The 22794-nt window shown below is 45.4% G+C and overlaps 1 protein-coding gene across 2 annotated transcripts in view; it reads right to left on the bottom strand.

The window, feature by feature from the left end:
* The window catches only part of LOC110504238 (nesprin-1), a 180891-nt gene that overhangs the window by 64192 nt on the left and 93905 nt on the right, over nucleotides 1-22794 (bottom strand). For both annotated transcript variants that reach the window (XM_090221294.1, XM_090221295.1), the window contains 29 exons: nucleotides 19677-19820; nucleotides 19079-19243; nucleotides 18499-18816; nucleotides 17574-17729; nucleotides 17242-17412; nucleotides 16631-16957; nucleotides 16284-16436; nucleotides 15831-15998; nucleotides 15480-15659; nucleotides 15215-15361; nucleotides 14822-14947; nucleotides 13085-13261; nucleotides 10434-10699; nucleotides 9207-9456; nucleotides 8845-9120; nucleotides 7073-8710; nucleotides 6674-6847; nucleotides 6213-6376; nucleotides 5541-5685; nucleotides 4985-5203; nucleotides 4342-4616; nucleotides 3649-3814; nucleotides 3209-3364; nucleotides 2440-2592; nucleotides 2033-2215; nucleotides 1545-1682; nucleotides 982-1167; nucleotides 554-676; nucleotides 168-350 (listed from right to left, as the gene is read on the bottom strand). In XM_090221294.1, the coding sequence (XP_090077420.1) occupies nucleotides 168-350; nucleotides 554-676; nucleotides 982-1167; nucleotides 1545-1682; nucleotides 2033-2215; nucleotides 2440-2592; nucleotides 3209-3364; nucleotides 3649-3814; nucleotides 4342-4616; nucleotides 4985-5203; nucleotides 5541-5685; nucleotides 6213-6376; nucleotides 6674-6847; nucleotides 7073-8710; nucleotides 8845-9120; nucleotides 9207-9456; nucleotides 10434-10699; nucleotides 13085-13261; nucleotides 14822-14947; nucleotides 15215-15361; nucleotides 15480-15659; nucleotides 15831-15998; nucleotides 16284-16436; nucleotides 16631-16957; nucleotides 17242-17412; nucleotides 17574-17729; nucleotides 18499-18816; nucleotides 19079-19243; nucleotides 19677-19820 (6927 nt within the window). The remainder of the gene's footprint in view (nucleotides 1-167; nucleotides 351-553; nucleotides 677-981; nucleotides 1168-1544; nucleotides 1683-2032; nucleotides 2216-2439; nucleotides 2593-3208; nucleotides 3365-3648; nucleotides 3815-4341; nucleotides 4617-4984; nucleotides 5204-5540; nucleotides 5686-6212; nucleotides 6377-6673; nucleotides 6848-7072; nucleotides 8711-8844; nucleotides 9121-9206; nucleotides 9457-10433; nucleotides 10700-13084; nucleotides 13262-14821; nucleotides 14948-15214; nucleotides 15362-15479; nucleotides 15660-15830; nucleotides 15999-16283; nucleotides 16437-16630; nucleotides 16958-17241; nucleotides 17413-17573; nucleotides 17730-18498; nucleotides 18817-19078; nucleotides 19244-19676; nucleotides 19821-22794) is intronic.

The following is a 22794-nucleotide window of genomic DNA, read 5'->3' as shown; positions in this document are numbered from 1 at the left end:
GCAAAAGGTCGCAAAGTTCAAGGGGGCCGAATACTTTCGCAAGGCACTGTACGTTGAGCTAAAACCTAGGTATTAGCTCAGGGAACTAACACAAGTCTTCAGGCACAGGCAGTCTTATTCATTATGCGGTTTCTCCTCCGTTACACAGTGTGCTGCGGCCTCCCTACCTGTAGAATGTTGCACTGCTGTATTACGACATGCTGTAGCTGGCTGGCCTCCTGCTGTAGGCCCAGTGCTGTGTGACAGATAGCCAGGTCAGGCATCACCTCCTCTGGGACGCGCAGGGCGCTCTGACACAGCTGCACCGCCTGCACCTGCAGCTTGAAGCCCTCCATCTCTGACAGCAGACGCTAGGAGAACACACAGGAGGAAACTTTACATTCTACCCACAAACCTTAAGTGTGAGACGTAGGTAGGAGAAGTAGAAAGAGACAGAGAAAGAAGAGGAAGGGAAGTAGACGAAGAACAACAACAACAAGAACATGATATGAGAATAAAATGCTATTAAAAATTCTGTGTTATTCTCTGTTAAGTTAGAATTGAAGTTAGCTACCTGTCTCTGGGCCAGTTGTTCTTTGAGACTCTGTCGGGAAAGATCAGGAGAGGTCAGTGTAGCTTGGACCTGTTCCAGAGCCACTTGTAGGGTCTTCACCTCATACTCCAGAGGCTCCATACTCTGAGGGGACGACACAGGACACACACAGGTTATTCTTGGAACCCAGAACCAAATCTAGTGAGTGCTAGCTGGCTGGCAATCAATTCATGTTAACCGTCTGTCAATAGGACTACACACAGGTCAATCAATCAAATATGTTTTTATGTACAGGTGAGAATAACACTGAGATGCTAAAAGCTATTTACACATTGTGCATAATTTTGTCACCGACCGTCTTTGTAACAAAGACTAACAACAATGCAACAGTAAAATCCGATGCTAGGCTAAATGCTAAGCCAGTGTATTCAGTATGTCTGAGTCAGTACCTTGGCTGCGTCCTGAAGGCTCTGCAGCCGTGTCCTGATGGTCTGCTGGAGCTCCTCGGTGTGGCGGCTCAGCTCACACACCTGCTGGGACATGTTCTCCGTCTGCAGCACCTCAGACAGCAGATCCACCTTCTCTCCCATGGCCTGCAGGTCCCCATGAAGCTCTCGAGATTCACGCAGCACGGACTGATGATGGGGAGAGGAGGAAGACAACACAATACGGGCAATGAATGGAGTAAGAGGACACTGTCTATGAAAATGAGTGCCACCCAGTGATGGTTGAATCCTGAGAGGTGCCAGTTAAAGAGAACCAACATCCTGGATCCCTGGTTAGAGGGAGAATGATAGGAGACATGGTAACAGAACACGTATTTATTACCACACACACACACACACACACACACACACCACCACCACCACCACCACCACCACCACCACCACCACCAGTATCGCTGCAGAGGGTACAGTGGAAGTGAACAGCGAGACGGTTTAATACAGTCTGTATTGGCTTTTTAATCCAGCAGCTCTCCATCATGTGTTTATTCATGTCGATCTCCACCCACCTCGTCCATCCTTATCTGTTCCTGCAGATGAGAGCAGGAGTTCCAGATGATGTTGGCCCTCACCAGGCCCTTGGCTTTCTCCGACCACCTCACTATGAAGTCCAGCATCTCATTGTACTCCTCTAGATGGGTCCCTGCCTGGAGGGGAGATATAACAAGAGAGGCAATGAGGAACTAAGGAACAGGCGTCAGGGAAATGATTACCTTAGTGATACCGACAATGTGTGTTATGGTATTACTAAGATTAAAAGTCAAATGGCCCCATGTAAACACTCTGGTCTGGGCAACACTGTACATTGATGCCACCTCTTCGGGGTAACAACAACAACAGCAACAGTGTAACAACAACTAGACTTCCCATGTATTTTGTATTTTTCCCCAACCTTTTTCCCCAACCAATATTTTTCCCCAACCTTTTTCCCCAACCAATATTTTTCCCCAACCAATATTTTTCCCCAACCTTTTTCCTCAACCAATTGGTTCCTAACCTTTTTGAGCCAGATGGATCTACACTCGGCCAGTCTGGCAGTGTGGTGGTGGATGTCTCCTAACTTGACGATGGCATCACTCAGCTGTTTGGCCAAGATGGGGTTCCGTCTGTCGAACTCCTGGACCGCAGCATCCAGCTCTGACAGAGTCCGATGACAGCTCTCCAGATCATCACAAAGACACTGTGGAGAGCAGAGGAGAGAAACTTGGAGTTAAATAAACTGACCAAGATAACAGCTCTGTATGCTCATTCACTTTGTATGTGGAGGGAAAACAGCACACGTTAAGAGCAGAAAATAGTATTTGGAATATTTGAGTTCACTTCCTGAATTTACTAAATTGACATGAAATTGACCCCAACCCTGATTAAGAGCCGTATGCATGAACCTCTTCAGCTCGCGCTCACCTTGGTCTCGTCTTTAGCGTGATGGACATCGCTGGCTTTGTCATTGAGACTGGTGGAGATGGCTTTCATCTTCTCCGACACGTCATGGATCCTGGAACTGATGTCCTCCTTGATGTCTCTTGTCTTCTGGATCTCTTTCTCTTTGGACAGAACCTTGTGAAAATCAGAAGAGGAAGGAAATATAGTTGATATAGTTGTATAGTTGTAAAAGATAGTTGATATAGTTGTATAGTTGTAAAAGATAGTTGATATAGTGCGATTTCGAAATTTGGTCATGCATCAGCAGGTAGCCTAGTGGTTAGAGTGTTGGACTTGTAACCGAAAGGTTGCAAGATTGAATCCCTGAGCTGACAAGGTAAAAAAAAAATAGATTATTATTATTATGATATATCTTTCTGCCCCTGAAGAAGGCAGTTAACCCACTGTTCCTAGGCCATCAATGAAAATAAGAATTTGTTCTTAACTGACTTGCCTAGTTAAATAAGGGTAAATAAAAATAAACTCAATTAGCCCATGTCATCAATTTTTGGGGGATTGGTAAGTTAGTCTAGCGGCCAGCTTTCTAAACTTGTAGTGAGGATGGTTGAATTTCTGACCTGGGTGGGGCCAATTGATCATCAGTTATCATATTAAAAATTGCAAACACCATATGGCAAAATGTGTAGAATTGCAGGAAATTTGTTATAAAACTCCAAAATCTTCGCTCGGCCCCATGGCAAAATGTGTGTGTATGATGTCCATCCATGCCCTACATAGTCCAGTACAATACCTGGTCCTGGATGGCCCCCAGTGCTAGGGACACCTCAGCCAGCTGCATGGAGATCTCTGAGGGCAGGATGGTGTACAGGTCCAGATACTTGCTCTGCTGCTGCTCTGCTATCTTATCCACATGCTGACGGTAGCCAATCACATCACCGTGAACCACCTGTACAATACATAAGAGAAACATGGTCATGTCCACATGTGCCAATACTCGAAAACAAGCAACTCACATTACAATTCTTTAATTCACACCAAAGCTAGCATCGATCCCAGCCTGAGACTACACCATAGCATACAATACTGCTGGAAACGACAGTTGAGTAAATGCCATGGAATTTTGGCAATGAACCTGTTATTTTTGTGACAGAGTCATGTGTAGTCAATAAAATGATGTGTTAGATGGTGTTAACGCTGTCTTTAGTTCCATAGGGTTCGTCAGCGGCTTACCTCCAGCTCCTGCAGCAGAGCATCTATATCTGAGGTGGTGTTGGGGAGCAGCTCCCTGGTCTCCTGGATCCAGGATTTGACCACACTCAGGTTCTTCTCTACCCCCTCTCTGTCCCTCAGCTCCACCCCAGCCTGGGTACGCTTGGTCTGCGCCTGCTGCAGCAGACTGGTGGAGGAGAGAAATAAAACCACTATTATCTGTTTTCAAGAGTGGAGGTGATGGAAACTTTAGCCCTATGTTCCTCTCGGAATGAAGAGGATTCATTATTTTATTACCTTCATTTAACTAGGCAAGTCTGTTAAGAACAAATTCTTATTTTAAATTATGGCCTAGGAACAGTGGGTTAACTGCCTGTTCAGGGGCAGAACGACAGATTTGTACCTTGTCAGCTCGATTTGAACTTGCAACCTTTCAGTTACCAGTCCAACGCTCTAACCACTAGGCTACCCTGCCACCTCTACACTCTAACCACTAGGCTACCCTGCCACCTCTACACTCTAACCACTAGGCTACCCTGCCGCCCCAGTAAGTAATACTAAGCATTCAGGTCCTTCTGATAGGCCTATTGAGTTGTTTACAATATAACCAATCACCAGATCATATTCTAGCCTCGAAAGCAACATTTGAAGGCTAATCTAATTTGTGAGTGACCAACTGATCTGTGTAAAAAACAATATTGATCTTTTCAATACCTTTCCAGGTGGTCTTGTACTGCTCTGATCTCCTTGAGACTGGGTAGTTCGTCCTGTCCAGAGGTGGGCGATGGTGAAGGGACCTCCACATCATGGAGCAGGCTGAGGGCATACTGACGCAGCAGGGTGAGGGAGGACAGCTCTCTCTCTACATCCTGGATTAGCAGCTCATGCTGGTCCAACACAGACTGTAGGGTAGCCTTGGAGGCCTTCTCCACAACACAGTCTATAATATGACTCTGTAGATCCTCCACCATGCTCCTCAGCTTCACCATCTGAAATGAACGAAGACAGGCACATGTAAAATACTGTGCTGTACCTATTTAGCCTCCTTCCAGATATGTTTGTGCTTATATACTGCAGCAAACATCTATGGTAGTTGTTATGCCAAACATAAGATGTAAGCACTAACATATGGATCAGGCTAGGATCTATAATGTCAGGATATATGGGGAACAGATACACAATACAGTATATGCTATTAGTATACTGTTAAGTTCATACTATTGTCTTCTCTACAGTTTATTTGTGTAGGCTACAGAGTGAAATTGTACTATTTGAAGTACTATAACAACCGCTTGGCGTTGTTCAGCTTTGTACTCACAACTCATCTAGTCATGTTTAATGTATAGCGTTGCAGTACCTTCTCTCTGAAGGTCCCCCACTCCTGGGCCGTGTCCTCCAGTACCCTCTCCTGCCCTCGCGCCACGCTGCGAAGCCGGGTCCAGCGCTGCCACACCGTGGTCATGGAGCGGCTGATGGTGGCCTTGCTGGCCTCACTACCCACCAGCTCCAGTTGTGATGCCTGCTCCTCCAGCCCTGTCAGCTTCTCCTGGAACCCATTCACCATCAACACCAGGGACTGGCAGGGAGGAAGGAAGGAAGGAAGGAGGGAATATACACACAATGGAGGAGTCATTGTAAATCCACATATTACCCACTAGGCACAGATGTCAATTCAATGTCCATTCCATGTTGGTTCAATGTAGTTTCATGGAGACTGGGAATCAACAATGTTGATTCAAGCAGTGTGTGCCCAGAGTTCTTAACAAAGTTCTCTCTGGAAAATGTTTACTAATGTTAACTTTGTGCTTTGATGACTAAAGATTAATGCTGATTACTCCGTCATTAGCAAAGTAACCAAGAACGTACAAGTCAAAATAGAAGACACTCTTTATTTTCCCATGGTCCTCTTTTACCCTGTGACTCCTGAGTTTCTCCTCGGCCTCCAGAAAGGTGGCAGCCTTTGCGGTGGAAAACTCAGTAAGCTTCTGCTCTGCCTCGTTCATCAGTTCAATCACCGTCTGCCTCGCCTCCTGGTAAGACTTCCACTTGGCCACACAGCTAGGGACAGTCAATTTAATTCAGTTCAATTAAATTCAGTTATTGTCCCAATAGGACATTTCATGGTGCAGCCAAGTATTTACAGAAGATAGAACATACAGATATAGGATCTTAATTTGATCACACTTTTGTTGATGATAATATTCATGCAGCACAGGAAATGCAGATGAGCTTTATGATTTACATAAATCCTGTGAAAACACGCACTAACACATAGTGCAGGTTTTGTTGCTGCAAATCATTGTTGCTGCAGTTTTATTTTTGCTGCAACAATACTGGCCAAAGTAAAACACAACATCTGTATGATACACTACATTGTGTTGGAGGGGGGACGTGTTGGAGGGTATATAATGTCTAAGTTTCAATTGAGTATGGCATAATGATGACGATCACATTAAGACAATCCAATCACTCTCAGTCCTGAATTACCCATCTCTGCACCAACGTCTCTTTCTCTCTCTATATTCAAAATGTTTAAACCCTTATTGTCAATGTTTTGGTTACAATATTTTCTTCTAATTCTGTACCTGATCAGGACGTCCTGGTGATTCTGCAGCTGATCCCGGACCTCCACTCCTCTCTGCTGAGCAGACTCCACATTCAGTCTGAGCTGTTCCTTGGCTGTGAGGTTCACCAGGTTCTCCAGCTGGGGGGGCAGAGCCTCCAACTCTTGCAGGTGGTCTAGGAACTTCTGCTCCCAGGAAAAAGGGAGAGAACAACTTCACACTTATCCTGTTGCGTAAATAAATTAACGAGTGCTTGAAGCTAGTCTGAGTGCTAGTCTGTGCTATCATGCCAACTTCCTGTCACTCATTGTCATACTGAAATGTATCTGGCAAGAGCACCAACAGATCAGGGACTAGGCTAGCTTGCAACAGGCAACCCATCACATCAAACAAAGGCAAAAAGGCCAACATTCATAAGATGCAATTAATTGAAGCTTTGTTTTAATTTTCTTTTAGCATTGTGTCTTTAATAGAGCAGTCACCTGCTCTGAGGCCAGGATGTCCTCCTGCTGGCGGAGACATTCCTCGTAGTTCTCTACGTCCACTCCCAGGCTGGCTAGTTGTAGGAAGGCCACAGCGTCCTCCAGCCACTCACACGCAGACTGCATCCGGAAGTGGTACTTCTGACACAACGCCAAGGCCTGCTCCAGGGTGATCTGGAGAACAGACATGGGAATCGAGAGGGTGAATATGTGAAGCCAACAACACCGCTACAGAATGTCAACCAATATGTTTTGTTACTGCCATTATTCCAGGTTTGCAAAATTCCATAAACTTTCCCAAAGTTCTCAGATTCTCCAACCGGGATTTCTGAAAACTCCGGAAAAAACCCAACTCCCTTAAATTGTAATATATATTGAGACAGTATGATATTTTCTTACCTGTTTGGAACTCATTGCTTGCTGTACATCAGCCTGTAGCTTGGCCATCTCCTCCAGGCTCAAGTCAACGTGGGCTGGGACCAGTTCGTTGGCGCTGGTGTACTTCTGTTTCTCCCTACTGCTCAGGGCCTCCACGATCCTCAGCCTGGACTGAACCTCATCCTGCATTATCTGCTGTTTCCTGATCTCTTCCTGGACCTTTTCTACCCTCACGTCCACCACTACCACAGAACAGCCCAGCTCATCCCTGATATGCTGCAGCCAGTCCAGCGTTCTCTTCACCTCTGTCTCAAAGTCTTTACTCTGGACAAACCTATTCTCACACTCCACTATCAGCTCCCCCACGGCAGACTGTAGGGACTGCAGCTCCTCCTGCCAAAGGACCACCTGTTCCCTGGAAGCGTCATGGGCAGCCTTGTCCAGCTGAGGAGCCAAGTTATCCATCTGCTCCATGAGTCTGGACAGGTGAGAGCTGGCGCTCTGAAGACTCCCGGCCAGGGCATGGTAATTCTTCAGCCTCTCCTCCGCCGACTGGGTCTCTGCGTTGACCTTGACTAGCTCTTCTTTGGTAGCCTTTAGCTCAGAGTCCACCTGCATGGCCATGGCCTTGTGGTCCTCGAAGGACTCCAGTGTGTCGTCGAGATGCTCCACCCGCTGTTCGATGAGCCTCTTGAGCCCATTGTAAAGACTCACCAGCTGGGTCAACTCTTCAGGTCTCCAGGGTTGACCGGTGCTGCGGAAGCCTTCTTTCTTCTGGTTCAGTTCGCTGACAGCCAGACCAAGATTGCTCAGATCTACCTGAAGAGCTTTGTAGTCACTCAGTAAATTCACAACCTCCTCTGTCTGCAGACCAACAGGCTGCAACCCTAAGTTATGGAACTGCTCCTCAAGCTCTTTCAATGCTTTATGAGTCACGTCTATGAAGGAGGCGTACTCCTTTCTGGCTAGGATGGCCTGCTCGATCTTCTCCTGTTTCTCTTTGGCCAGAGCCAGTATGCTGTTGTATTTCTGTGGCAGGGCATTGAGTTTCTCATCCAAGTAACAGTGGTCCACTTCATTCAGAGTGGGCAGGATCTCCTGACCAGTTCTCTGGACGATCAGTAAGAGGTTTTCATATTCCATCGCCTGCTCTACTATCTGCCGGTACTTCAACAGCTGCACGTTCAGCTCCAAGTCGCCATTCATGAGGTTGATCTCAGGGAAGGTCACAATGTCTGCTTGTTTCAGCCACTGACACGTCTTTTCCAGGTCTGCCTTGAAGTACTTCCTGGAGACAAGCACATTGTCCAGTTCTTGGAGCCTCTGGACACATTTCTGCAGGGCTTTTTCAAAGATGTTCTGCAGCTCCTGCAGCTTGGTGAGCATCTCCACCTTCTCGTCCTGCGTGGCGTCCTTCATCAGGTCTCTGCCCTGAGACCACAGGGAGGTCAGCTCACTCTGGTAGGCCTTAAGGCTGCTCTGGATGTTCCTGCAGGCCTTAACCTGCTTGGCCAGGTCGTCAGGTAGCAGTGCAATGTACTCCTCCGCCTGGGCCTTCTTCTCATTCTGCTGGACCCAGGTGATGGACTGGTTGACAGCCTGCAGGAACTGGGTCCTCTCAGTGAAGGCCTTGCTGAGGTGCTTCCTGCGTTGAGCCACCTTTATTTAATTTGCACAAAAAATACAATAAATATATTTTTTGTAACATGAGTTACAGTGTAAACATAAGGTATCTGTGCATGTGCAGGAGAGGTGAGAAACCCAAATGGCCTTTTATAAAAACCTTCTCCCACCTTCACGCTGAGTGACTCCACCTCGGCCTGAGTGTCTGAGATGAGCTGCTGCAGGCGCTGGCACTCGTTGAGCCCCAGGTGAGCCAGGAGACGGTCAGCATCACTCATGGCCTGGGCCAGAAGCAGCTGCTTGGCCTCCAGTTCGCTGCAAATGCTGAGGTGGTCAAAGAGGAAGCTTTGGGCCAACTCTGGAGGAGGACTCATCTTCATGGCTTCAGAAAGGCCTGGCTGCTGCTCTTCGGCCCACTCCCTGGCCTCCCTTAGACGGGCCTCCACCTGAATAGAACAGAGTAAAATAGATACTTTATTGTCCATTGATTAGAACTGAAATGTGTATTCTGCCTTTTACAACACACACACACCTTGGCCATGTCCTCCAGGGTCAGCACCGAGTCCTGTATCTTCCTGTTGATGAGGCTCTGCAGCTGAACCCAGCGCTGCTCAAAATGGCTGATCTGTTCCTTCACCAGCTCCTTGTCATCCAGGTTCAGGTGGGGGGTGACTTTCTGCCTCTGGTCCTTCAGGTCCTCCAGAGTTCCCTTCTGGTCTCCGAGAGCTACGGCGAGTTTCTTCAGCGCCTCCAAGTGCTCAGATGAACTTTCAGCATCAGTCCTAGGGAGGATAGGAAAATATAAAATTACTGGATATTATAATGACTCTTTTTCAAAGTTAAGACATATTCTAATGGAAATAGAGTGATTAGAAGAAGTTCAGGTCTACTGCTGAAAGGGAATGTTTGAGAGACATTGTCATGGTTTTTAGGATGTTGGTACAGCTCTCAAACTCTTAAGTCATGTTACCACTGCCATGGCAACTATGACTATTCAGCTATTGATCCCACACAGAGTCAATCTTCTATTTACATAAACAGAGTGCCCTGGAGGCTGGCCCCACAGAGTGCCCTGGAGACTGGTCCCACAGAGTGCCCTGTAGACTGGTCCCACAGAGTGCCCTGGAGACTGGTCCCACAGAGTGCCCTGGAGACTGGTCCCACAGAGTGCCCTGGAGGCTGGCCCCACAGTGCCCTGGAGACTGGTCCCACAGAGTGCCCTGGAGACTGGTCCCACAGAGTGCCCTGGAGACTGGTCCCACAGAGTGCCCTGGAGACTGGTCCCACAGAGTGCCCTGGAGGCTGGTCCCACAGTGTGCCCTGGAGACTGGTCCCACAGAGTGCCCTGGAGACTGGTCCCACAGAGTGCCCTGGAGGCTGGTCCCACAGAGTGCCCTGGAGACTGGTCCCACAGAGTGCCCTGGAGGCTGGTCCCACAGAGTGCCCTGGAGACTGGTCTCACAGAGTGCCCTGGAGACTGGTCCCACAGAGTGCCCTGGAGGCTGGTCCCACATCAATAGAATTTTGCAATGAAAGGGACTGCTCATTCACTAGCAAATAGCAACAAGACCTGCTGGAGTCAGAACCAAAGAAATGTAAAAATTTTTTTGTTTGTGATGTAGTCAAAACATTACGTATGAACTTTAATTGTGCATTGTGATATTATTGTGGGTGGAATTAGAGCAGTTAGTGCAATAGATCTCTGGATCTCATTCTATAGTAACTCAGTGATAGGTTTCAGATAGACAGATGACCCCACCTGGCCAGGTTATCCCACTCCTTAGACATTTGCTCAAAAAGTGCTTCCATGGCTGTGATGCAGTTGTGGTACTCCTGGATCCTCTGCAGGTCCTCCTGTCTCTGGCTCTTCAGCCTGTTAGCTTGGTGAAACAGCCCCAGCCAGGCATGGCTCAGACGCCCTATCTCTCCATGTTCCGGGCTGTCCTGGCCCGCAGTCAGACGACTCACAATCTCTGTCATCCTGGATAGGGTGGCTTGTTTATTCTGCAGCTGTTGGCTAAACTCCTGTTGGAGAGAGTTTAGAGAGATTAATTGTATATGAGCAAACTGCAAATCGGTGAAACTGATATTGACTGTTACACACTTATTGAATCTAGATTCAATGTGGAGAGTTCAAACTTAGGGATCTTCTTAAGGATCCAGTGAAGATGGAAGTGCCACAGTGCTCCCTAAAAATATACAGTACCAGTCAAAAGTTTGGACACACCTACTCATTCAAGTTTGTATTTACATTTTTTCAATTTTCTACATTGTAGAATAATAGTGAAGACATCAAACCTATGAAATAACACATATGGAATCATGTAGTAACCAAAAAAGTATTAAACAGATTCTCCAAATAGCCACCCTTTGCCTTGATGACAGCTTTGCACACTCTTGGCATTCTCTCAACCAGCTTCATGAGGTAGTCACCTGGAATGCATTTCAAATAACAGGTGTGCCTTGTTAAAAGTTAATTTGTGGAATTTCTTTCCTTCTTAATGCCTTTGAGCCAATCAGTCGTGTTGTGACAAGGTAGGGGTGGTATAGAGAAATTATTCCTATTTGGCAAAAGACCAAGTCCATATTATGGCAAGAACAGCTCAAATAAGCAAAGAGAAACGACAGTCAATCATTATTTTAAGACATGAAGGTCAGTCAATGAGTAACATTTCAGGAACTTTGAAAGTTTCTTCAAGTGCAGTCGCAAAAACCATGATGAAACTGGCTCTCATGAGCACTGCCACAGGAAAGGAAGACCCAGAGTTACCTCTTCTGCAGAGGATAAATTCATTAGAGTTATCAGCCTCAGAAATGCAGCCCAAATAAATGCTTCACAGAGTTCAAGTAACAGACACATCTCAACATCAGCTGTTCAGAGGAGACTATGTGAATCAGGCCTTCATGGTCAAATTGCTGCAAAGAAAACACTACTAAAGGACACCAATAATAAGAAGAGACTTGCTTGGGCCAAGAAATACGAACAATGGACATTAGACCAGTGTAAATCTGTCCTTTGGTCTGATGAGTCCAAATTGCGATTTCTGGTTCCAACTGCTGTGTCTTTGTGAGACTCAGAGTAGGTGAACTGATGACCTCTGCATGTGTAGTTCCCACCATGAAGCATGGAGGAGGTGGTGTGATGGTGTGGGGGTGCTTTGCTGTTTTTTTATAAATCAAGCCACACTTAACCAGCATGGCTACCACGCCATCCCATCTGGTTTGCGCTTAGTGGGACTATCATTTGTTTTTCAACAGGACAATGACCCAACATACCTCCAGGCTGTGTAAGGGCTATTTGACCAATAAGGATAGTGATGGAGTGCTGCATCAGATGACCTGGCTTCCACAATCACCTGACCTCAACCCAATTGAGATGGTTTGGGATGAGTTGGACCGCAGAGTGAAGGTAAAGTAGCCAACAAGTGCTCAGCATATGTGGGAACTCCTTCAAGACTGTTGGAAAAGCATTCCAGATGAAGCTGGTTGAGAGAATGCCAAGAGTGTGCAAAGCTGTCATCAAGGCAAAGGGTGGCTACTTTGAAGAATCTCAAATATAAAATATATTTTGATTGGTTTAACACTTTTTTGGGGGTTACTACATGATTCTATATGTGTTATTTTGTAGTTTTGATGTCTTCACTATTATTCTACAATGTAGTAAATAGTCAAAATAAAGAAAAACCCTTGAATGAGTAGGTGTCCAAACTATTGACTGGTACTGCATATTTTTTACTCTGCTCACTGCAGTCTATGTTCCCTGTTATTTTATTGTTGCAGTTTAATTATTAGTTATTTTTCAAATGTCCTTATTTTTAATTTTTATTTGTATTTATTTATTTTTTACTTCAGTTTATTTTAGTACATACATTATTAAAACTGCATTGTTGGTTAAGGGCTTGTAAGTAAGCATTTCACTGTAAAGACAAAGACCTGTTGTCTTTGCACATGAAATACAATTTTATTTGATGTGGTTAATTGGTGACAATGTTAGGTCTGTCATCAGGTGTCTACCTTGGCCTGGGTGAGCATGTTGTGGGATTGACCCTGCTTCCTACCTTGGCCTGGGTGAGCATGCTGTGTGATTTACCCTGCTTCCTCCCTTGGCCTGGATGAGCATGTTGTGGGATTAACCCTGCTTCCTACCTTGGCCTGGATGAGCATTCTGTGTGATTTACCCTGCTTCCTCCCTTGGCCTGGATGAGCATGTTGTGGGATTAACCCTGCTTCCTACCTTGGCCTGGATGAGCATTCTGTGTGATTTACCCTGCTTCCTCCCTTGGCCTGGATGAGCATGTTGTGGGATTAACCCTGCTTCCTACCTTGGCCTGGGTGAGCATGTTGTGGGATTGACCCTGCTTCCTCCCTTGGCCTGGATGAGCATGTTGTGGGATTAACCCTGCTTCCTACCGTGGCCTGGGTGAGCATGTTGAGGGCGATCTTGGTCTCGAGCTCCGCTGGTCTTCTGGAGAGGCTGAGAAGCTGCTGCTCCATGTCCTGGAACTGATCAGATAGCTCCTGCTTCTGCTCCTTTATCTCCCTCCAGCCCTCACATAGCTCCTGGGAGCTCAACATCCTCTCCTCCATCTGTACAGTACAACATTAAGTACACAGCTGAGTGCAGAACAACAAGGAAGTCAACCTATGCATATTCTTAGATTCTAGATAGCACCTTTTTTTCTAGGCTTGAACATTGGCTTGTTTTGTGGTAGGTCTTTTTGTATACTAGTTGTATGATTCCTTTGCTGGTTGTTGTATGCATACTTATTAGCCTGGTCCCAGGTCTATTAGTATTTTTGCCGACTCCAATGTCATTGTCAAGTCAGACGTCATGTTTTGTATGACAATTCCATAAGGAGTTGGCAAGAGAGCAGTAACAGACTGTCACCAAGGCTGTTATAGGCCTACATATTTGCCCTGAATTCTAATGACGTGAAATGTAATGCTCTTTTTATTGTGAGAACTTGCGAGAGTAAGATGTGTGTATTTATTGCTGACCAAAACGGGCACGTGTGTGTATCCACGTGTGCCATCCCGCGCACATTGATTTTGTTCACCCACACCATGAGCGATGAGGACACGCAGGTTGAAATATCAAAACAAAAACAATTATATATCAACCAATTATATTAATTTGGGGACAGGTCAAAAAGCATTTAACATTTATGGTAATTTAGCTAGCTAGCTTGCTATTGATTTTATTGTGGATTTTATCTATTGATTTTTTTATTTCACCTTTATTTAACCAGGTTGGCTAGTTGAGAATAAGTTCTCATTTACAATTGAGACCTGGCCAAGATAAAGCAAAGCAGTTCGACACATACAACAACACAGAGTTACACATGGAATAAACAAACATACAGTCAATAATACAATAGAAAAATAAGTATATATACAATGTGAGCAAATGAGGTAAAATAAGGGAGGTAAAGGCAAAAAAAAGGCCATGGTGGCGAAGTAAATACAACATATAAGGTAGATTTGCAGTGGAAGAATGTGCAAAGTAGAAATATAAATAATGGGGTGCAAAGGAGCAAAATAAATAAATAAATAAATACAGTAGGAGAAGGGGTAGTTGTTTGGGCTAAATTATAGATGGGCGATGTTCAGGTGCAATAATCTGTGAGCTGCTCTGACAGCTGGTGCTTAAAGCTAGTGAGGGAGATAAGCGTTTCCAGTTTCAGAGATGTTTGTAGTTCGTTCCAGTCATTGGCAGCAGAGAACTGGAAGGAGAGGTGGCCAAAGGAGGAATTGGTCTTGGGGGTGACCAGAGAGATATACCTGCTGGAGAGCGTGCTACAGGTGGGTGCTGCTATAGTGACCAGCGAGAGATAAGGGGGAACTTTACCTAGCAGGGTCTTGTAGATGACCTGGAGCCAGAAGGTTTGGCGATGAGTATGAAGCAAGGGCCAGCCAATGAGAGCGTACAGGTCGCAGTGGTGGGTAGTATATGGGTCTTTGGTGACACATAACATCTATGTGTAAATGTATTTTGTAACACTCGCGCACGCAACACGAGCGGTGTGGTCAGCATGTTACATATGCCAAATACTTGAAACTGAATCTTATGGGGAAAACCCTGTTGTCAATTCTGTAGGGACAGTGTGATGACCAGAAGTGAATGTACATTAAGACCAGCCCACACACCGTGTGTTTGACCTGCTGGACTTCCGCAGCGGTGGCTCTCACAGCATCATCAGACAAGTCACACACAGAACACACCAGGTCCAGGTACGTACTGGCCTGCTCCTGTAGAGCCCTGTAGTGCTTCACCTGTACAGGTAACGGGAATATACAGACAAATGTCATCAGCTTGATAAAACATTTGTTCATTTCCATTATTTATATTAATTAACCAGGTTGTCCAGTTGAGGTCAGAAGCAGAGGCTTCTATTTGACTTGATGAAGGAATTCAGAATGGTCATGAAATTCCAGAACTTCAAGGCATAACCCAGTTGTCATGGAAACAACATTACTCTGTCATTTGATTCTCATTCTCTGCCTATAAAAGAGCAAGAGGATAACCAGTCAGTCAGACACCTGTTTGAGGGCCTCCTGCATGCCAAAGGGAGGTTGACAGTGCAGCAGTAGCTCCTCATTGGCGGTGGAGAGCCAGGTCTGGCACTGCTGCAGAGTGTCCTGGTGACTGACATGCTTCTGCAGTTCTCTGTCCAGACTCTGGTAAACCTGATGAAGACACAGACACACCAAGACAAGTGAGAAGATGAGCCAGGTTAGAGGGAGATGGAAACAGTAAGAGAGTAGAACAGAGCAGAGCAGCGTAGCGTGTTACTATAGCACTCACACACTGTGCGCTGCTGCAGATGGCTGAGTAGCTGTCTCTGGTGCCCTGATGGTGAGCCTTGACCTGCTGGCTGGTCTTAGCCTGCATCTGGTCTGTTGTACAGCTGGACACCAAGTCATCTCCTTTCTCCTTCAGACTGGTCAGGCGCTCCTCAAAACTAGCTATTTCCTCCATGATTGCCTAAGAAATGTGACAGACAAGAGTTCAGATTAGAAAAAGTAGTAGACAACAATTGCATTTTAGATTGTTGGTTTTGAACTTCAGAAGCATAATTCCATGGCAATTATTACATAATATCATTCTGATTGATTCTCATACGGTTCCATTCCATAACATCAGTCAGTCACCCACCTTGTGGCGGGCCAGTTGTTGTGTGGCCGTCTCCATACTACATGTCTGCATGGAGTCTGAGGTGACCAGCCTACTGGACATCTGTAGGAGCCACTTCTCCACCTCCTGGAGCTCACTGTTGTAGCACTCATGCTCCTTCACACACTCCACCAGACTCTGGACCTGGCTCTGAAAACAAGTTCAAAACACTTTCTCTCATAGACAATTACAGTAGACGTCTCCACAGCCACACCAATCAGGTAAGATGATTACAGATGATGGAAGCTCACTAATAATGTAGTAGATGATCACTGCAAGTGGTAGCAATTATAAGACGTTTAGGGGTTATGTTTAATTGTATTTTTTCAGGGCGCCTTTAGCTCTTCTAGCTAGAAGTGTATGTAGTATAACGGTAGCGCGTAGACCCATTGAGTCCAAAGCGCAGCATTACAGCTTTCAATGCAGGACACCTACCTTGGCTGCAGTGCAGAGTTCCTGGTAGTCAGTCTGCAACCTGTTCATGTTGTCTCTGATGGTGGGGTCACAGACCATATTCAGAAGAACCTCTCCTTTCTCAACCACTGACCTCACCGCTGACTCGTGGGACTGCACTGTCTGCTGGATTGTCTATGTGAGGAAGAAAATGTTCTTTAAAATGTCAATAAATCATTCAGCTGTTGTTGAAAAGTATTATTTCTACCGCAGCACAACCAGACAGACAGACAGACAGACATCGATCGGGAAGTTGAGTTTATCAACAGTAAACACAGCAGCATGTGACCTACCAAGCAGATTAGCATGACATCAGCTAGCCTATGTACCTTATATTTGGCTAACTGGGCCTTCTTCTGGTAGAGCTCAGCTTTGAGCTCGATGGGTGAGCTTAACAAAGCCTTGGTCTCAGCGAGCCACTGTGCCTGGGCCTTGTACTTGTCCAGGAAGTCTTTGGAGAGGGAGATGCATTTCTCTAGGGAGCTGTGCTCCGTGCGTAGCCCAGCCATCAGGCCCTCTAGCTGGGATCTATGAGCATCCACCTCCTCCCTCAGCTGCTCAGCTTCTGGTTCCTCCAGGAAGGCCACGGCCCGCTCTGTCTTCTCACGCATAGTCTTCAGGAAGCTGTGGCCCTGCTCCATGTCACCCTGAAGAGCCTGGAGAAAAGACACACAGAGAGTAAACAGAAGTGACCATAACCATAACCTTTTCAGAGGATGAAAGAAAGCAAAGAGAGTTTGAGACTTGGTAGTGTCACTGTGATGAAGTACACTAGGTCCGCACTGAAAAACTATTTCAAAAGAGCTTACTTTTGCGACATAAAAGTTGTTGCCTACCAACTGAGCTGCTAGAGGCATGGCTTCCATTTAGCTGAAGCTCAGACTGTAGTCTCTCTCGCCAGACTCAGGGTAGCGGCTGTAAGAAGAGTCTGTTACTGTACCTCCAGTGTCTTCATCTTCCTCTCCATGGTAAGACGGTCTACTACACTGATGCTGATGGCCAATGTGCTGAAGTTGTTCTTGGCCGAGCTCAGCCAATCAGAGAAGGTCCTGAACACATTCTGGGCCTCCTCAATGCAACACACCTCCACCTGTAGTTGCTTGATGCTCTCCTGCAGTACATCAACAGACAGCCCAAGAAAAAACGATAGAAATGGAGATTCTGCACTGTGGTAGCAAACTGGGGTGTGTAAATTAGTCCAAGGTTTGTGTGTGTGTGTATGTGTGCATGCTTGTGTGTTGCTGCCTATGTGTGTAACTGAGCAGGTCGTACCAGTAGGTGCAGTAGCAGGGCGTGGTAGCGGGAGGTGAGTTGGGTAGCTCTGGTGCTGACCCGGCTGCTGATGTGGGTCTCATCTATGACCTGCTGGGCTAGAACACTCAGACCCTCCACCTCCTCCTGGTACACTAGCACCTCCTCCTGCCAACTCTGTATACAGAGAGAGAGAGAGAGAGAGAGAGAGAGAAAGAGAGAGAGAGAGAGAGAGAGAGAGAGAGAGAGAGAGAGAGAGAGAGACACAATTTAAGCCCTGTTTCTATTTGCACTTGGAAGTAAACCCAGGTTGGGCTGGCCTTGGTGGGCTGGCTGAAATTGTGTTTCCACTGCCTCAAGAAAATAGAAATGATGTCATGTTGCTAGGTAGACAATATGTGACTGCAGCTGTCTTAGCTAATGTTGAATAATTTAATTCACCCTCACCATGCTGTAACTAAAGTTAGCGTTAGCCCATACTCCTGCCAGTGCCAGCCAGGCTCAGAGCCATGTCTTTAGCTTGCTGGTGTTAGCTAGTTAGTTAAACAGTTAGCATAACTAGCTAGCTAGCTTAATTCCTACCCTGCTTGCCATGGCATTGGCTATTAGCTAGTTAACCAAGCAAACCAGACAGCAACAAGCCCAGATGAGCTAGCTAAACATTGTGTCAGCATCCAGCAGTGATCATAGTGCATAGTAACGGCGTCACCAGCCCAAATTGTAATCGAGCAGGCACCAGTTGTGAAACAGGGCCGCGCTAGCTCGATTTTGAGAAATCCATTCCAGTCAGCTCGAAATTGGCCCTAATTTCCCTAATTTTAAGTGTCAGTTGAAACAGGGCTTTATTGAAACACCAGCACCTCCTATTGGAAGACAAGCTCAGAGAGACATACAAACATCGAACATCATCTACTGAAACTCAGGTGCTGTAGAAGAAGATGCTGACCTTTATCAGTTGGAGTTGAGTGTCCTTGGTGGCACGGTCCGACCGGCGATGACTCCTCAGTTGACCTTTGCTCTCCATGCTATTCAGCCAGCTGTCCAGACCCTGAAACTTTTGCTCCATCTGGCGGAGCTTGGCCAGGGTACTGTTGAGCTGGGTCCTGGTGTCTCCCAGCTTTCCCTGGTACAGATTCCAGTTCTGCTGCAAGGTCTCCAGGACCCGGTCCTCGATTTGGGGGACACCCCAGGGCACAACCTGGTCTCTACTGTCCAGCAGGGTGTTGAATAGGGCCTGGCCCTCCGTGCACTGGACCTGCAGCTCCTGGAAATGAATGCAGAGAGGCAGCTGTCATTGTTATTCAGACTGAACATTACGAAACATTACTGGACATTCCAACACCGTTATACATCTCGCGCCGACAGGCAAAGCTAGGCAATTTTCCCCATGTGGTATAACATACGTTTAGACAACAATTTGGTAATATGGTCCATTATATTCAATACGTCAGGGCACAAGATCAATGGGAAAAGCCACTCTTCTTTGGCTCTTGTATGTGGAAACAGCAGTATGTTCTTGTTATGACCTGTAGTTTCTGAAGTGTCTCCTCCAGAGTGTCCACATCCCCCTCTAGCTGTGTGTAGCAGCCCAGTTTCTCCTGCTCCTGCTCCAGCCACGCCTCAAACACATTTAGGCCTCTCTCGTACTCCTGGTGGGCCTGCACCAGCTCTTCTGCCTTCCCCACCGCAGTCTGGAAACACAAAAACAAATATGTGCATTATAGACATGTAACTACTACAAAAATATGAAATGATAACATGAGACTTGTGTCTTCACACAGCCACTGTGCACGGGAGGAATGCCATAAGGTAGAGGGGTATATTATCTATGCATAGTCACTTTACCCCTACCTAAATGTACAAATTACCTCGACTAACCTGTATCCCCGCACATTGACTCAGTACCGGTACCCCCCGTATATAGCCTCGTTACTGTTATTTTATCGTGTTACTTGAGTTAATTTAGTAAATATTTTCTTAACTCTATTTCTTGAACTGAATTGCTGGTTAAGGGCTTGTAAGTAAACATTTCACGGTGCGGTTGTATTTTGATTTGAGTCTGGCAAGTGATACTAACATATGAGAAGGAGATGGATGCTTCACTGCTGTACTGTATATACATACCTTGGTGTTGTCCTTGACGGTGTGGTATCGTTCCTGCAGGTCCTGGAGCTCTAGCTGGGTGACGTAGTGTTCCGCCATGTTGGCTCCCTTCACGGTGATGGTGTCCAGTAGACTGCTGTGACTAAGAACCTCCTCATAGAGAAGCTGAAACAGACACAACATGTATCAGGCCTAATGTGAATGTTTCTACTGCATTTAAACCACAGCATGACACGGGGTTAGGTTAGTTTAGGATAAAACGAAATGTGTATTACATTGGCATTTGGTAACTTTTTATAAGGCAGAGGCACCCTCCTATTGTATTTTGCATTGTATTATATATTGTATTACTGTATGTATTGATACGTGGTTGGGATATGACTTTGATATGTGGTTGTCTCTCTTGGCTATCTTAACTTCATTGGGATAGGGGGCAGCATTTTCACTTTTGGATGAAAAGCGTGCCCAGAGTAAATTTATGCATATTATTAGTAGTATTGGATAGAAATCACTCTGAAGTTTCTAGAACTGTTTTAATGATGTCTGTGAGAATAACAGAACTCATATGGCAGGCAAAAACCTGAGAAAAAAATCCAACCAGGAAGTGGGAAATCTGAGGTTTGTAGTTTTTCAACTCAGCCCCTATTTGTTGTAACTTTAATGTGCTACAGAGTTAATGTTTAAGTTAATTAATTGAGAGGTATCTAAATATATTTCTTTACAGTTATTTACATATGTAATTGTATTGGTTAGTATTGAATTACGCTTTTGACTGCAGGTTCCAGAATGCCTTGCGACAGGAATGAGAGAGATAACGCGCCAGTTATGTGCAGGTGCAAAGTGATTAAGCTGATTTTCCGCTAGCATCTTGCCTGCATTGCTCTGTTGAATCTAAAGTTGTTAAATGTAACGTGAACAAGTATTATTACTAAAAGAAGCTTTCATATCAAACCCGACGTCCCGAGTCATTACTTTGAAGACAGTTCATCTAAAACTATTGAAGATACAGTGGGATATTGGTCATCTTGCACTTCCTAAGGCTTCCACTAGATGTCAGCAGTCCTTAGAACGTTGTTTCAGGCTTCTACTGTGAAGGGGGGCTGAATGAGAGGGGAATGAGTCAGAGGTCTGACAGAGAGCCACGGGCTCGTGAAGCGCGGTCATGTGAGAGTTAGCTCGCGTTCCGGTTGGGACATTATTGAAGATTTATGTTAACAACATCCTAAAGATTGATTCTATACTTCGTTTGATATGTTTCTACGACCAGTAATATAACTTTTTGGACTTTTCGTCCGACCTTTCCACTGGACTTGCACGTGCTTTTGGATTTGTTTACCAAACGCCCTAACAAAAGGAGGTATATGGACATAAATTCTGAACTTTATCGAACAAATCAAACATTTATTGTGGAACTGGGATTCCTGGGAGTGCATTCTGATGAAGATCATCTAAGGTAAGTGAATATTTATAATGCTATTTCTGACTAATGTTGACTACACAACATGGCGGATATTTATTTGGCTGGTTTGGGCTCTGACCGCCGTACTCAGATTATTGCATGGTATGCTTTTTCCGTAAAGTTTTTTTGAAATCTGATACAGCGGTTGCATTAAGGAGAAGTTTATCTAAAGTTCCATGTATAATAGTTGTATCTATGATCAATGTTTATGATGAGTATTTCTGTGAATTGATGTGGCTCTCTGCAAAATCACTGTATGTTTTGGAACTACTGAACATAACACGTAACACGCCAATGTAAAATGAGATTTTTGGATATAAATATGCACTTTATCGAACAAAACATACATGTATTGTGTAACATGACGTCCTATGAGTGTCATCTGATGAAGATCATCAAAGGTTAGTGATTAATTTTATCTATATTTCTTCTTTTTGTGACTCCTCTCTTTGGCTGGAAAAAATGGTTGTGTTTTTCTGTGACTTGGTGATGACCTAACATAATCGTTTGTGGAGCTTTCGCTGTAAAGCCTTTTTGAAATCAGACACTGTGGCTGGATTAACGAGAATTGTATCTTTAAAAAAAAATCATGGCATGACACAGTGTTAGTGTCACTTTATCAAAATGTTTCACAAGGCAGAGGCACATGACAAAGATGTCCTCTTTCACCATTATTATTGGCACTGGCATCAGACATTATTTCCTCTTTCACTGTTCATTATTTGCAATCACATTTCCCATTGACTGTCAGTAAGAAAAAGTAGCATACACTGAGTGTACAAATCATTGAGGCCACCTGCTCTTTCCATGACAGACTGACCAGGTGAAAGCTTTGATCCCTAATTGATGTCACTTGTTAAATTCACCAATCAGTGTAGATGAAGGGGAGGAGACAGGTTAAAAAATGATTTTTAAGCCTTGAGACAATTGAGACGTTTATTTATATAGAGGGTGAATGGGCAGGACAAAACATGTAAGTGCCTTTGAATGGGGTATGGTAGTAGGTGCCTTTGAATGGGGTATGGTAGTAGGTGCCTTTGAACGGGGTATGGTAGTAGGTGCCTTTGAACAGGGTATGGTAGTAGGTGCCTTTGAATGGGGTATGGTAGTAGGTGCCTTTGAATGGGGTATGGTAGTAGGTGCCTTTGAATGGGGTATGGTAGTAGGTGCCTTTGAACAGGGTATGGTAGTAGGTGCCTTTGAACAGGGTATGGTAGTAGGTGCCTTTGAACAGGGTATGGTAGTAGGTGCCTTTGAACAGGGTATGGTAGTAGGTGCCTTTGAACAGGGGTATGGTAGTAGGTGCCTTTGAACAGGGGTATGGTAGTAGGTGCCTTTGAACAGGGGTATGGTAGTAGGTGCCTTTGAACAGGGGTATGGTAGTAGGTGCCTTTGAACAGGGGTATGGTAGTAGGTGCCTTTGAACAGGGGTATGGTAGTAGGTGCCTTTGAACAGGGGTATGGTAGTAGGTGCCTTTGAACAGGGTATGGTAGTAGGTGCCTTTGAACAGGGTATGGTAGTAGGTGCCTTTGAACAGGGGTATGGTAGTAGGTGCCTTTGAACAGGGGTATGGTAGTAGGTGCCTTTGAACAGGGGTATGGTAGTAGGTGCCTTTGAACAGGGGTATGGTAGTAGGTGCCTTTGAACAGGGTATGGTAGTAGGTGCCTTTGAACAGGGG

Source organism: Oncorhynchus mykiss, chromosome 25 (genome assembly GCF_057628025.1).
Source record: "Oncorhynchus mykiss isolate SJ-2025 chromosome 25, ASM5762802v1, whole genome shotgun sequence".
Taxonomy (NCBI): domain Eukaryota; kingdom Metazoa; phylum Chordata; class Actinopteri; order Salmoniformes; family Salmonidae; genus Oncorhynchus; species Oncorhynchus mykiss.
The sequence above is the reverse complement of the archived record's forward strand: the minus strand, read 5'-3'. Positions and strand labels throughout refer to the sequence as shown.